The sequence below is a fragment of the Carassius gibelio genome, chromosome B23 (genome assembly GCF_023724105.1).
Source record: "Carassius gibelio isolate Cgi1373 ecotype wild population from Czech Republic chromosome B23, carGib1.2-hapl.c, whole genome shotgun sequence".
NCBI lineage: Eukaryota > Metazoa > Chordata > Actinopteri > Cypriniformes > Cyprinidae > Carassius > Carassius gibelio.
The window spans coordinates 22,237,232-22,253,002 of NC_068418.1; the positions used below are offsets into that span (position 1 = coordinate 22,237,232).

General features: G+C 37.0%; 1 protein-coding gene and 1 long non-coding RNA gene across 2 annotated transcripts; both read left to right on the forward strand.

Annotated features, from left to right (window-relative positions):
- Positions 1-541: 541 nt before the first annotated feature.
- Positions 542-14,081, forward strand: LOC128011221 (uncharacterized). Its single transcript, XR_008182508.1, has 3 exons — positions 542-627; positions 3,758-3,896; positions 13,003-14,081. It is a non-coding gene; the product is annotated as an uncharacterized LOC128011221 (long non-coding RNA).
- On the forward strand, positions 10,011-14,081 carry LOC128011220 (protein FAM43B-like). Its single transcript, XM_052593401.1, has one exon. The coding sequence runs from the start codon at positions 11,206-11,208 to the stop codon at positions 12,148-12,150; it is 945 nt and encodes a 314-aa protein (XP_052449361.1). The 5' UTR covers positions 10,011-11,205; the 3' UTR covers positions 12,151-14,081.
- Positions 14,082-15,771: the final 1,690 nt, after the last annotated feature.

The window sequence follows — 15,771 nt, forward strand, 5'->3', positions numbered from 1 at the left end:
TCATATAGAATTAAATTTCCTGGGTTTAAAATAGACATTTCTTTAAAATAAGAAGACATTTTGTTATAAAGAAGGCTAATCTAGTCTGAACAGTATAAGTCTGGTTCAATATTTTTGGATTTGATTCCATCTCTGATCGTAGTTTTCTGGAAACTATCACTTTCTGCTTGTTTAAAAGACAACAGTGATCATTTTACCCTATTATTTAACACTATTATTTTAAAATAGATGCCAGTTGTGGTGTTTATCAGTCGTGAACTACTCTGTATTTTTGAACGACTCTCTTGAATGAATGGTTCGTAGATTCACTCATTGCACACTTAATGACATCTCCACCTCCTGGTATAGTGATGGAACATGCTATTGTACAGTCATCAAAGTGAATGCGTGTTTTTTGGTGTACTACAGACGCAAACGATACGAGTCACTGCGATAATTAAAAACAATCGTCTTTCCATGGAGTCGATTCACTGAGTGAAGTTGACACTCGATTCCAAACGTTTTCAAATCAAAGAATCGATTCTTTGTGGTAAAGTCCTAGCCCCGCCCCGTTTACAGGCGAAGGCGCGAAAACAGTTAGGAAAAAACGACAACTTCTACGAAATGCTGCAAACGGTAAAGATAAAGGTAAATTAAATTAACATTTCAGTGGTACAGTAGCTTTGTAAGTGTTTTGCAACATAAGTTATGTTAATAAATTTCAGTCAAGACCTGATAACTCGGTATTTAAGCTAAAATACTGAGTGTTAGCCACCATTTAATTAAGGTTAACTAACGTTAGTTAAAAGCTAGTTATGGACGGAGGGAAATATATCAAATGTAATCAAGTAGGGCTCATTAGGAAAACATTTTTTAACGAATGACATGGAAATGTTATAGTTTGATGTTTAAGTTATGTTCAGTAATTAGTATGGATTTGTCGGTCTTTGGCTGTCGTTGTGTTTAAATATTACATGTGTTTATCAGTGATAAACTGTAGATGGCAGTGTCGAGTCATGCCGAGAGAAAGCCAAAGAACGATAGAATTAAAAGCTAAAATTCAAGATCTCCTCATCAATGGGCCATTTAGTTATTGCAAATATGTGTTTCAGTACTATGAAAGAAACAGCATGACTGATGCATCATTAATAAATTGTAAGTCGTGAGTTGCTAGCAACAGCATGAACTTCTGTCTGAATTTGCATGACAAACACTGACAGCACCAAAGATTCAGTACAAAACTATTCATCAATTATATAATGAATGATCCATTCATAAAGAACTTTCAGTCTCATCTTCAGCAACACAAATGCACCATTCATTCACAAGCACAATAATTCACGAGATAAAAACAAGCAGTCTTTGTTGATGAAAAGAGTATTAATACATTGTAAATCAATGAAGATTAAACACAGGGTTTAAAACAGACTTGATGCACATCATTTACCGTAGTTATAAGCCATATCATTTAAAACTGCTTGATGACTGATGAGCTCTGCACAGTGGAAATGGAAAACAAATGAAAAACTTTTTATTTATTTTTTTGCTCCAGAATAGCTTACAGTGAAAAAAATCTGGTATGCTGATGGGATGATTTTTGTGCATCCCTTCATTATAAAGAAGAAAACCTCCTGTATATGATAACAGAAAAACATTACATACAGTATATTACGTTTTTACGAAGTAATATTACATTTTCTAAAAAAAGTATGTTGAGTCCTAAAGCAGCAGTGATTTGTTTGGTGGTCAGGTGTAAGATATGTCAATATATTGATTAATTGAATTATACGTTTTATAGGTTAATTGAATTATAAGGTACGTTCTGTAGGCTCCATATTTTGTCAGTTGTTTAAACGTATTCAGGATTTTACTGGATTTTAGGTTTGGGTTTTAGAGCAAACTTTAACCAGAAGAACATTAATAAAGTGCTGCTGTGCAAGAACTGTAAATATTTCATTAGAGTAGCGGTCCGCAATAAATCTCACGAGTTTGTCAGGCCAATCGGAACTTTAATAAGTTCCTCAAAAGCTTGAGTAATTCAGTTAATCAAGATAAGGTTATTTGCCTGCCAAAAAGTGCCGTGCTGTTCCGTGATGGCTGGCTAATGTGAACATCAAGCACAAGCCAGAAACACGAGAGAGATCTGCCCTTTCCACATCAACAGCTGACTCACCGGAGGACGAGTGCCGCCCAGGGCCTGGGTTTTTACATTACTCACCTTGTTGAGAGAACGAGCAAACTATTAGTGTTGTGTAGTGTGCTGTTCCTTAGCCCTCAAGACACTCGTGCAAGAGACACAGTGCCCACTCAAAGCATAGACTGGAGAAAGTGTAGACAGATGGATGGGTGGGCAACAAACAGAAAGTGCTGGAGACCAGATGTGTCTGTTTTAGTGCTGTAGAGCACATCGATGAAGGTGTGCAGGGATACATGTACTGAACGCCTACTGCACATGGACTTTTCCAGACGGATTGTACAGTATTTACATGAAACCAACATTTGGATGGGTTCTTGTGATTTTTGGGAACTCCATAATGCTCCATGATGTGTGGACTTTTTTGAGGGTTCTCTGTTTAATTTGATGGTCACAATAGGCAGATTAATTTAATGGGAACACCAATGTTTTATCATCTTAATTACAATTCTCAGGACTGACAGATCATTTCCGTCTCAGCTTATTTTATTTTTTTTAAGTTGATGGCTCACCGGAGGATGATAATTCATCTTTTAGACTGAATAGAACAGGGTATCTGTTAAGCTTTCATGCACATTGCCAATGCAAGTTAGGGCATATGGATGATTGATTTCCACTGCAAATCTGTTTACTGAAAAAGGGTTTGTGGAAAGTGATACACCCTCAAGTGAACAAAAAGCAATTAAATCTGATGTATTTGTTCTTTTCAATATGTTTTTTGGAAGAAATGGATCATTGTATTCAGCAAGGATGATCAAAAGTGACAGTAAAGACATAAGTCACAAAATATTTCTTTTTCAAATAACTGAAAGAAAAAAATATAAATTTCTAACTGTCTGTTCACCAAAGAATCCTGAAACGTGGTTTCCACAAAGATATTAAGCAGATCAACTGTTTTCAACATTGATTATAATTAGAAAAGCTTCCTAAGCAGCATATCAGAATGATTTCTGAAGGATCATGTGACACTGAAGACTGGAGAAATGATGCTTTGCCATCACAGGAATAACCCACATTTCAAAAATAGAATCAAATAGAAAACACTTCTTTTAAATTGTCAAAATATTTCACAATATTACTATTTCTTCCTGTATTTTTGATTAAAGAAATGCAGCCTTGGTGAGCATAAAATACTTATTTTTAAAAAGCATGAAAAAATCTTAACCCCAGACATTTGAAGTGCAGTGCAGATTTCTGACTGAGACACATTCCAAAATAATTGGATTTTGAACCTTACATTCCATACTGTTTCAATCAATAACAAAATAAAATGTTGTAATAAAATAAACAGTATCATTCAGTCTTGGACTGTGGCACAAAATCCCTGCTCTACTAGTAAATGGTTATTTATCAAAAAATACATGTTTGTGCCGTCTGGTTCTGTTGCTTAGAAAATGTGAGCGTGGGAGTTCAAAATCCCACACTAAAGAATAGAATATAAAATATCAGCACGGTAATGTCTGAGGCATCATGACTGAGCTGAAATTAGAAGTCAGATAAAATTAAATGTCAAAAGACAGCGAAGATTAGACATGAGAGATCATTGCAGAGCTCATTGCTAATCATAATGTTTTTTTTCTTTAGAGGGAAACCAATCTTGAATCTTCATTCCTAAACTGAAGGATCGGAGCAGTGTCCATCATCTGTCCTGAAACTTTTGCCATTTATCATGACCCGTGACGTGATTGAGCCACCTCAAAGGATTACCAGACAAAGGCATCAGGTGAATAATGATTCATCCTGGCACTGGTCTGCATCACTAATTTCAGCTTTCTACAAACTTCGGCAGAGTGCCTCATTTGCATTCGTAGCCTTACATAATGAATATGCAAAAAAGGCTGAATCAGGCCAACTACTTGGACATCTCATGTCATAATATGCAGCGCTGCTTAATGTTTGTTTCCCATTTAATTTCAAATGTACTGCTGATGGAGAGGAAGAATTATGCTGCATTATTCATCATCAAAACATAGCTTTATTCAGGGAAACAATGCATTAAGATGTAGAAATAGGGAGAAACACAGAAACCCTCTATTAGACCACATCAGCAAACCATCCATAGATTAATAAAATCAAAAACTTAAGCAGGTTGCTTAGTTTGGGCCACTCAACCTGGTTTAAAACAAACACATAAATGCATAACATATATATATGTGTGTGGGGGGGGGGGGTGGAGTATGTACACACAGATTTTGTATATATAAAGGAAAAATCTATAAATCTAATAAATCTAAATATATAGTTAGAAGTCTGAATATATAGACTGAATTTATATCAGTCTCAGAAATATCAGAATTATAAATCTGAATTTATAGATTCAAAACCGAATATATAAACCAGAATGTAAACCAGAATATCTAGTTAGGGGTCTGAATAAATATAAGGAAATCAGTATATTTATAAATCTGATTAGATAAGTGTAAATTCTGAATATATAGATGTAAATCTAAATATATAGTCATAAATCTGAATATATAAATGTAAATTGTAATATGTAGGTGTAAATTTCAATATATAAATGTAAATTATACATATCTAAAAGTAAATCATCAATATATGATTATAATTCTGAAAATGTAATTGTACATTTTTATATATATACAAAAATAACTTACAAATAAATCAAATGTGTGTGTGTGTGATCAATAATACTTATTCATCTTGTGGTATATTACTCATGTTGTTCTTCTAGGTTGTTTTTTGTGTCATAACAGACTGTTTTTCTTGTTTATTTACAAAGTAGCCTTGTAATATGTGGGAAAATGTATAATGATATCTCTTACATAACAGCTCTTATCCATTTCATAATGCAACGGCAGTACCTAGAGTGGAAAAGAACAAGTGAATCACCTCTTTAGTGGTAAATGATACAGCCCTCTGCGGCTGCTTTATATTCGTGCTGGATGTGTGTGTTTAGTTGCAGGTAGTGCTCGGCTCCAGCGTCTGCCGGAGAGAGTGTTCACTCTTATCAGGCCAGCTCATTCTTTACAGCGAGCACTCCACACACCTTGTGTTCGGCCATAAATCACACATCTATGAGATCGACCCTTTTCTCCTCCGTTCTGCCTAAACCCTTTGGTACATGACGCTGTATTGGCTTATTAAGGACAGCAGAAGCTGATTTGATTAGATGGCTGCTGTCCGTAGGGAGCTGTAGAACAAAAACCACTCGTCAGTTTAGTGTCCTGCAGAAACTAAATGAGGAGTCAGTGTTTGTTTGTGCTGCCATGAGTCTTGTGGATGGGTGCCAGGGCGTGTTCTGAGGGGTTAGTGTGTTGCTAATTACAGTAAATCGTAATCAGTCGTTATTGGATATTTATTTGTATGCATTCTTATTTTTGATGTTCTTAGATTGCTTATCATCATCCAACGTTTTTATGATGCCTAAGTTCAGTTGTAACATTTTATTAATTGTTTAATTAAGTTGTTAAAATGATTTAATTATCATGTTGGCTGGACGTTTGATTTAAAATGATTAATTTTATTTTTTTATATTTTGATTATTAGTTATCAGTCACAGCATGAAAAGTGTCTATTTAAGCATTATAGTGATGGGAATTTTAATGTTGGTTTATTGCTTTTTTTAGCATAATTTTTTTTTTAAAAATTAGTGATCAGTCATAGCATTACCATTAACTTTTGATTTAATTATCATTTTGAAATTTGAATTATGGCACATCCCTATTTCTAAGCCCTTTTTTCCATATATAACATATAAAATTATTTATTTATTTTATTTTCATTGCAATAAAAAAACTAATATTGGTCCGAATTCCAATATTGGTGCATTCCTTTTACTGAGGCCTTTTTTTAGGTTATTATTTTTATTCTTTCGATCTATTTTAATATATGCCAGGCGAGTGGTAGTTTAGAAATCATTTGCGGAATCATTCATGTGTGCTCCATGAATGTTGTTGGATGATTTATGAGTTTAATACTTAAGGTTAAAGATTTGAACCTGATCATGAACCTCTAACTGTACCTATGAGCAATAGCAATAGTGATGATCGTCTTAGAAAGCACCATTAAGACAAAGAAACAGAAGAAAATGGTTTATAAAGAGCAACCGTATTGCTGTTTATTATCACCACGTGGAAAGGACATGTGAGGAAATGGCTCGTGATAAACGACGTGCTGCAGAAGAGCCGAAAAAAAAGTTACCATGTTTCAGTGCTCACACAATAAAACAGTGGTGTATTCAGCACATTTCTCTCGGCTCCAATCACGAGGGCGGCGGCGCAATAATGCCTGTGTGCGATTTTCCTCCGTTGGCTCAGATGAAGAAGTCTAATGAGCGCCGGAGACAAATGTTCCTCCTGGTTTCTCTGTGAAATGGATGCCTGCATCACTCCAGAGGGGTGCTGTTAATTGTCAGGCACAGCACAAACAGTCCCAATTCTCTAAAGAAATTAAACGGGATAAAACACTGAGTTGCATTTAACCCTACTGTATTTTAAGAGAAGCCTGCAATGGTTCATCTGGGAAATCTAATTGCACTTTTATTTATTGGTAAATAATTTATGGGTCATGTGCTCCGTGTAAACAAATAAACACACACACACACACACACACACACACACACACACACACACACACACACACACACACACACACACACACACACACACACACACACACATAGCCTATATATGATGTGATTCTGATTTTTGATTCTGTTTTTGATTCAATTCCAGTTCATTTTGGAATATTTCAGATAATGTTCTTTTTTTCCCCCTAACATATGAAATAAATAATTTCTCTGCTAATAAAGTAAATGATACAGGGACCGTGTTTCAGACTGATTTGAACTGGCAGTAAGCAGTATTTTTTTTATTAAAACAATTAAAAGAACCAGTAAAAAAAAAAAAAAAACTGCCTAATGAGAATCATTAATCTTGGGGATCTGGCTTCACAATTTCAATATATTGTTTTGGGCAAACAAAGTATTTAATAAAGAATATGTGTTTTTATTACCATAAATGAGTGATTTTTAAATAATATTTGGAAAAGATAAATAATTTCAACATTTTTAATTAAATAAATATTCCCAAATAATGTTACAATGCCCAAAATAGTCCTTAAAAAGTGTTTTCTTTATATAAAGTGTAATATCTAAATATAATTTAATAATTTCTTTCTTTTAATTTTGAGGTGAAATATGACCCTGAATGTAGTCTTTACTCTTTATAAAGTTGAAATGTCTGTCCATTTGCTTCAGACCAGACACAAGTCTGTTCGTCCGAAAGTCTTGTAGTTACATAAGCCTGTTGAATTACAGCCCACTCTTGTAAATCACAGTTAAAGTCTTAATTTCTTCCAGATCTCCTTTTTCCTCATTAGTAGAAGTCACACAGTTAATTAATTCCCTCACTCCCTCCTCTTTCATATGCAGATGAGGTGCTATTCTGCCACACAGAAGGCTTTAATAATGCATTCACTTGGATCGGGGAGCTGGTGTCCCATTTTCTGTTACTGGACAGAATGTGTGATCCGTGACAGCTTGAACAAATGCTCTTCCTTTCATAGAGTCTGATCAGAAAAGGATTTGGAAATGGACTAAATTGTGACTGATATGGAATTTAATCAAAACATGGCCTGGAGTCGATCCTCATGCAGATGTTTCCCAATTTCATTCATCAGTTCGGTGCTTGTGCAGTACTAACGCCTGATACGTCAGTGTGAACCATGCGCATCAATCCTCGTGAAGACAGGGCAAGCTCCGTATGAGTTAGTTTTCAAGTTGTCATAGGCATGTTCTTTAAATGACAGCCCTGCTTTATATCGTCCCTTTAGGTCGATGCACTGGATACGTCACTGCAAGATTCATTGCACTCTCGCGTTCTGTCAAAAATCATAAAGGCAGCCGCACGTATTACACGGCTTCATCCCTGTCCACTCTAGAAAACCAATAGCTTTCGCTTTTCATACTCCACACGTAATGGACTGAAACAAGTGACCTAGCCTTCAGGCCTTCTCTGGAGATATAGGCGACAGCTCCCTTTAAAGGCTAAAAATAGACATAAAAGTTGGTTGTTGCTTGTGCCACTGGGTTTGTCATAGGGAGCTGTGTGATTTCAGGGTCAGCCTTTGAGGGAAAAATGTGAGGACAGGAAACTTTGCCATTTGTGGTAAGGGCATGTGAGGACTCAGGCTTTAATGGAAGGTTTATCAAGTGCCACTTTTAACTCAAGGTTAATGTTATCTTAGGATGTGTCTTAATTCATTTTTCCTCGGTGTCCTGTACATTTGTTTGCAGAGACTGCTGTGGCATTATTTAAATAAAAGATTCACTGTGGTTCATAATAAATATTATCTGGTAAACATGCTCCTAAAGAGCATATAAATGCCATTAGCATATTTATGAGATTAATAACATTTAACCACCTTTGAGGTAAATTGGGGTGTCTTCTTCTGAAATATATTACAGACAAATATGGAAAATGTAGAGAAGTGTTTGGAATTGGTAGACAAATTTTTTCTCTTAAAGTTAACCAACAACCGCACCTTAAATTTTCTGCAGCTACACAAAGCACATATGAATATTTAATGAGGCTAGCATTGAGGCAGTTTATGATTAGTTGTCTATTGCTTAACTTACTGTTATATTCCAGCACTTGTGTAGCTTATGAGTCTCACGAAAAAGGTTTTCTTTCACCACAAATCAAAGGTAAGAAATAAAAAAAAAAGATAATAAATAAACTACTAATAACAAATAACAAATATTTTTTTTTAACTGTTGTTATTTTTTAAATATATAAATGATAATTGTATTTATTTATTTATTTACAGTAATAGCAATATAATGTGACCTGGATATGTTCTGACAAGCTGGGCAAAACATGCGCAAAATATGATTGTGGTTTTGCGCAGCTTGTCAGTGAACAATGGCTCAGAGTAGTGAATGCTGCTCCACGTGAAAGCATGCATGTGTCAAGATTTACCACTGATTACAGAACCGGCTTAAATAGTGCTGATATTTATCCTGCATCACAACACTTTTCATATTTCTCCATTTATTTTATATTCCATAAAGAAAAGTAAGTCATACAGGTTTGGAATAACATGAGGGTGAGGAAATGTTTTTTGGAGGGAACTATTCCTTTAACACAGTTTAAAAATTACCTTGAATAAACCCAGGATTTAAGATAGTGTGATGAAGCATGAGTAGTTCAGTGATTAAGAATAGTCAGCAGCTAAGCAGTTAACCACTTCAATATGTCCTTTATATGTTCCACCTTTTTTCTGTGAAAGACTAACACAAAAATCAACACACAAATCCCCTGGCATGCAATAACAGCTCTGTAATGACTGATTGGGAATAGGAACCAATCCATCAAACACAGAAGTAATCTCAGAGTGACAGCAGCAGTTCCACTCCTCTGCGCAGTCTATCGGATTGATGGAAATGCTTCTCGATGTAATGCATAACTGCTGACCTGCCCTATCAGAACGGATGTCCAATACACTTCAACCCAATGAGATCCTGCAACGCAGAGACTGTGGGGGACGTTGAAAATGCTTATCAGCTGCAAGCCATCCAACATATAATTGAATAATATTGATGCTGTAAGCTGGTTTCGGTAGGAAAGAAACATGGTCACACTTTATTTTAGGGGCCAATTCTCACTATTAACTAACCATTAATTATGACTTTTGTCTCAGTTAACTCCTTATTTGCTGCTTATTAATAGTTTATAAGGTAGTAGTTAAGTTTAGGGTATTGGGTAGGATTATGGATGTCATGCATTATATGTAGTTTATAAACACTAATAAACAGCCAATATGTTAATAATAGACATGCTAATAAGCAACTAGTTATTAGTGTGAATTGGACCCTATACTAAAGTGTTACCAGAAACATTTATTGACATGTTTCATTATGTAAAGCACATTAATTACTACTTTATGGTTTGTTATAGGAGTATTTCACCCCAAGATAAAAGTTATGCCATCATTTACATGTTCTAAACCCTTATGATGACACACAAATAGAAATTAATGCATGCACTGGTACAGTAGCTTTTTTTCCCCCCATGCAACTATAAATTAATAGGGACTGGAGCTTTCAAGCATCAGTAAGCAATCAAAAGCAATATAAAAGTGGTCCATATGATTTGTATGCCATAAGTCTTCTGAAACCATATGGTAGCTTTGTATGAGAAACCTTGCATAATTTGCACCTATTCAAAATTCAAGCTTTTGTGCTTCATTAAGGGAACAAATCATATAGGTTTGGAAAGACATAAGGTAAAAGTACTAATTTTCTAATTTAAATTTTTGGAACAACTGTTAATTTAATTTAAGGAAACTCTACCTGAAAGATTTGATCTTTGTTCAAATATCTTGAATAGTTACAAAAAAAAATCTAAAGCAGAAAAATAAGATGTATTTAAGTTCTTATTCTTTGTCTTGAAAGGTAGTGAAATTATAGCTGATTAGAAAGTGATTCATCCTTTCAACTGTGAACACGTTCAAATGTCATGAAGCAAATGTCTCTTCAGTCGTTTTAGGATCTGCAGCCTACGCCCTTGCTCCAATGGACATTTAATAACCACATTAACGTTCTTGTTCTAGCACCTTCTTTCATTTGCAGCTGTTACGTAAAGTCCTTTCCTGGAGTTTTTCCAGAGGCTGAATGAAATCTATTAGAGCTGGGAGTTGTGATGCTATACATCGATTTCAGAAATGACTCCCAGCAGGTCAAAGCATTCTCATAGGGCACTCTGACACGAGGATGAACCCTCTTCTTTTGCCTCAGGGTCAGCGTCTGCACAACAGACCATCAGGTGAGACAGTGAGAGGTTTGAAGGAGTTAAATGAGGACCGCTGAGGCTCCGAGCCCAGCGCTGATCAGCACTCAGTGATGCAGGAGGAGGAGGAAGAGGAAGGAGGAGCGAGCAGAGCAGCTGAGCCTTTCTGCTTTCAGTCTCTTGTCAGCGAATGCCAGAGCAGTTTCCTTTGCTGTGCTTCTCTGAAAAACACACACACCAGAACACTCTTCATTGCTGAATCCTTTCCTCTCCGCCTGGATCATGCTGCGCTGGAAAAGGAGCAAGTTTGTGCTGGTGGAAAATGAGTCCAAAAGCAAGCCAAAAAGTCTTGGAGCCGGATTGACTTATCATTCTCTGCTTTCGACTTTGCTCCACTCCTGTCCGGACCTCGTTCCCGACTGCCCGTTTCACTGGCTGGGAAGTGTTTTCCACAGCAAACGCCAGAAAGTGGAGCTCAACAAAGAGGAACCCACCTACAACGTGCGTTACCTGGGCAGCGTGGTCACCATCATGGCTAAAGGTGAAGATTGCACGCAGGATGCAGTGGCTAAGATTTGGACTCGCAGCAGCTATGGCGAACAGAGCGCCAAGATGAAGCTCACAGTCGGGCCGCACGGCATCCGCATGGGGGTGGATAAAGGTGGCAAAAAGAAGCCTGTCCACCATTATTCGCTCAACCGTATCACATACTGCACTGCTGATCCCTACCGGCCAAAGATCTTTGCGTGGATTTACAGGCATCAGGTGAAGAATAAAGCGGTGGTTCTACGATGCCATGCCGTCCTGTTAGCGAAGGCAGAAAAGGCCAGAGCGTTGGCGCTTAGCCTGTACCAAAACTCAACGTCGGCATTTACAGAGTTCAAGCGACTAAAGCGGCAATCCGACTTCCGCCATTGCCAGCAGCAGCTGTTGGGTGAGGACATTGTGCCTCTTATGCCTCTTCGGAGACTTCTGAATGGCCAGTGCCACTACCAGCCACCTGCAGAAAAGCCTGGAAGCGCCACACGGCTCTCCTCAATTACTGAGGAAGAGGAGGAAGATGAGGATGGACAGAGGGACGCTGAATCCTTCAACACGAAAAACACAGGCACTCTCAGTCCTTCTAATCCTCCAGAGAAAGATCTGGGGAAGATCGTAAATCGACTGGATGAGGTTTCGATTACCAGCTGGGATGAAGCACAGATGACTATCAGCACTCTGGTGTGACGTCAGATGGATACAAATTAGTGTCCTCACCACTGAGCCTCTGTCCTGTCGCCTTTCCCGCCAACCCACTCTGTCTGGTACGTCCATTGATGCACCGTGAAACAGCTCTCCGAAACTCGGGATAAGGTCACAAGGAGCCACAAGGAAGCGTTACACGAGCTGCATGGAGAAGAAGAGCCAGAAGAAGCACAATATAAGGAAGACCACAGGTACACCAATCATCCAGAGTTGGTCAAGAGCGTACACCGAAAAGCCTTTATCTACCCCTGACATCGAGCAAAGCTTAAACCACACACCCAAAGACGATAAAACATTCATCTTGTACTCATGGCACAGAGTGATTTTCTGAGTTTGTGCCATGTGCTTTAGACTGATGAACTATGGCAAGGAACCGTAAAATGTGACTTTTTGTATGCCCAGATGGTTCATAACTGTCCCCCGGTGGCATCTTTCAACTGGCTCAACTTCAGTGAGATGCGGTTAAAGCCGTTTTATTGGCATTGGGAGAAGCACTAATGAATTAAACCATAACTTAGGAATCGAGCCATTGACTTGGCATGTTTACTGCTACCATTCGTCATAGCTCTGCTAATCAGTAATGCATAACAAGTGGAGGCATCATCTGTGACGTCTGAGATGAGCCTTTTAAAACATTTATAAAAGGTATCTGTTTTACACTGTGATTTGTCTGGGACCAAATGACAGCAATGTATATTGTATGTATACAAATTGTAATTCATGCGGAATATGTGTTGGTGTAATGTGGTAGTCATAAAAACTCATTTCTATGCTGTTCACATGAAGATCGTAGCTCCCATCTGTTAACTCTGGCATGTGTTTTTGTAATTTCAGCTCATCGTATTAATCCTCTGGAAACTGATTGGGGGAAATGGTGATTTTTCTACTACTTTCATCTTTTTATGCACAATGTTGTATAATAAAATGTTTGCTTATATTAATTATTAATTATTAATTTTTGGAGCCCCAGCTTTCCATTTGTTTCATCCCGGGATGGGTTCATTTGAAAATGCAGACTGCTGATTTACAGGCTTCATTTTAAAAGATCATAATTCCTAGCTTAAAAAACACTTAATACAAAAAGGAAAAATATCTATTGACAGCCTGTGAGTGGGCTGTGGAAGGAACTGATTTCATCTGAAGGGCATTTAGCTTTTCCGTCAGTGAGGCTATTAATCAGCAGATTGAATTGTACAGGAAGTGAGCATAAAACACCTGGGCGGGCAGCACAGAGCTTTCAGTTTGACATGAAATCAGCCAGAAGAGCCTTCGACAGCCTCTCAGCACATAGCTGATTACAACGGACAAAAGGACAAGCACATAAAAGCACGCAATGCTGTAAGATCTGCGTCAAATTCACCCCAACAAGATCTCCTTTCTGAAGTGCTGTTGAAATGGTTTTATTAGTGGTGCTTGCTAGGACAGACATCACTATTGCTATTGCTTATACTTGGGGTTAGGCAATGGATTTAATCGTCCCATGCCATTTTCGAGCTATGTGGATGATTTAAATTTGTGAGTTGTGCTCATTAGTTTTCCAAGTGATCAGATCATCTGCAATTTTACAAAACAAAAAAGTGTGGCACCACTTGCTACTGTGTACATAAAATGTGCAAATGTAGTTTGTTTGTGCTGTAACTATTTTTAAATATATATATTTTGTCCCTGAAATATTGTGGGATTCTTTAGGTGACTTGTTTAATTAATCTAAAATGACTGGGTATTGTGGGTTTCTGATCTTTTCAATTTTTTTTTAGATGTTCTGTTCTGACTGAAATGTGAGTTTTTGTCAACAGGAATTAAAAGGGCCATATGATGCTTTTTTTGAAGATCATTATTTTGTGTATTTTGTGTAACAGAATATGTTTACATGCTTTAATGTTCAATAAACCAGTTATTTTTTAGATACTGTACATTATTGTAGGTCATGTTCTCTTAAACACGTAGTTTTCTACAAAGCCCCTCCTTCCGACAAGCGCTGTCTGCTCTGATTGGCCAGCTGACCCAGTGCATTGTGATTGGCCGTGGCACAGTCTTAACTTTGATAAAGAATATCTCTTTGGATTTCAGACTTTAGTCTTTGCAACTTCACAGATATTCTTTATGCACCAAGAGTTTGTAACACTCCAAAGGGAAAAGAAAAATTTAAATCGCATCATATGACCTCTTTAAGACATATGCATGAAACGACAAATACAGTCAGAAAATTGCATCCAGATGGCACCAGGAAGGTTGAGATACCGAACTGGACATTAGTGTCAGTGATAGACACCATTTTGTCCCTGGAATGGGATCCTGTAAGTGTAATCTCACCTTGCTCTCTGACTGTCTCTGAAAATGTGAGTGTGGGTTCGAGTGTGAGAGTGACAGAATAATGGGAGTGAGGGGTGTTACTTTTCTCCTATAAGCCTAAATGAAAGTGTTAATAGTCTCCCCTGGAGGCACCGAGGGGAACAAGGTGTGCTGGGCCGGGACATACAGGATCAATGAGCCATCTTTGAGGCATACAGTGAGAGAGAGCGATAAAAAGGATGACAGCCCCGTTTCAGGTGTGTGTGAGTGTGTAAAAGCGGGAGATAAAGAGAGCGAGACTTGCATTTGTATTCTTCAACAGCACTGTTCTCTTCCTTTGAACAGCGGCGCTGGATTCTGCATTATTACTTCTAAACACACACTGTGCCAGATCAAATTCCCTCAAGGCTCAGTTATAAATAGTTAATTCCTGAGAAATATTTGCACAAATACTAACAGAGCAAAGATGTTTGCTCCATTCAAATTTTGTTAACCAAAGCTTTGATAGTGTTTAACAGCTAAATAAAGGCGGTTTTATTTAAATCTTCAAATTAAATTGTCAAATAAAAGGCTGAATAAAACAAACCTGATTTATTTCCTGAACAAATATAGCTAGAGTGTTCAGAACTGAAAGTGAATTATTTTAAAGTCGAAAACCACATTGCTAAATTGTAGTTGAGTTGCATGCGTTGGTTCATTAACCGTATATATCAATATTTGTTAAGAAAAGCTTCCAAATTTAATTATGTGGTATCACATGGCTTGTATGAAAAGTTTCACTGTTGTTTAAAAGTTTGGGGTCGGCAAGATTTGAAAATATTTTTGGAAGAAGTTTCTTCTGCTCACCAAGGTTGCATTTATTTGATCAAAATATTATTACAACTTAAAATAACTGTTTTCCATTTGAATATATTTAAAAATTATTTATGAATATTCAGCATAATTTCTCCCATTTTCAGTTTCACGTGGTCATTCAGAAATCATTCTAGTATGCCGATTTGCTTTTCAAGAAACATTATCTTATTATTACTAATGTTGAAGACGGTTGTGCTGCTTAATGTTTTTGTGAATAGAAAGTTCAAAAGAACAGCATTTAACTGAAATACATTTGTTTAACATTACATTTAATGCATGCTTATTCTTTAATAATAATAATAATAATACTGACCCCAAACCTTTGAAAAGTAGTGTATACAGATAGTATTCCTCCTTAAACAGTAGGTTTCATGGCTCATGGGTTTATTTCCCAGCAGGGAATGCATGGATTGATAAAATTTATAACTTCAATGAAAAAAAAAAGTCGAATTGAAT

What these genes read in the sequence shown, in the direction of transcription:
- LOC128011220 (XM_052593401.1), top strand. Translation starts at nt 11,206, where the DNA reads ATGCTGCGCTGGAAAAGGAGCAAGTTTGTGCTGGTGGAAAATGAGTCC.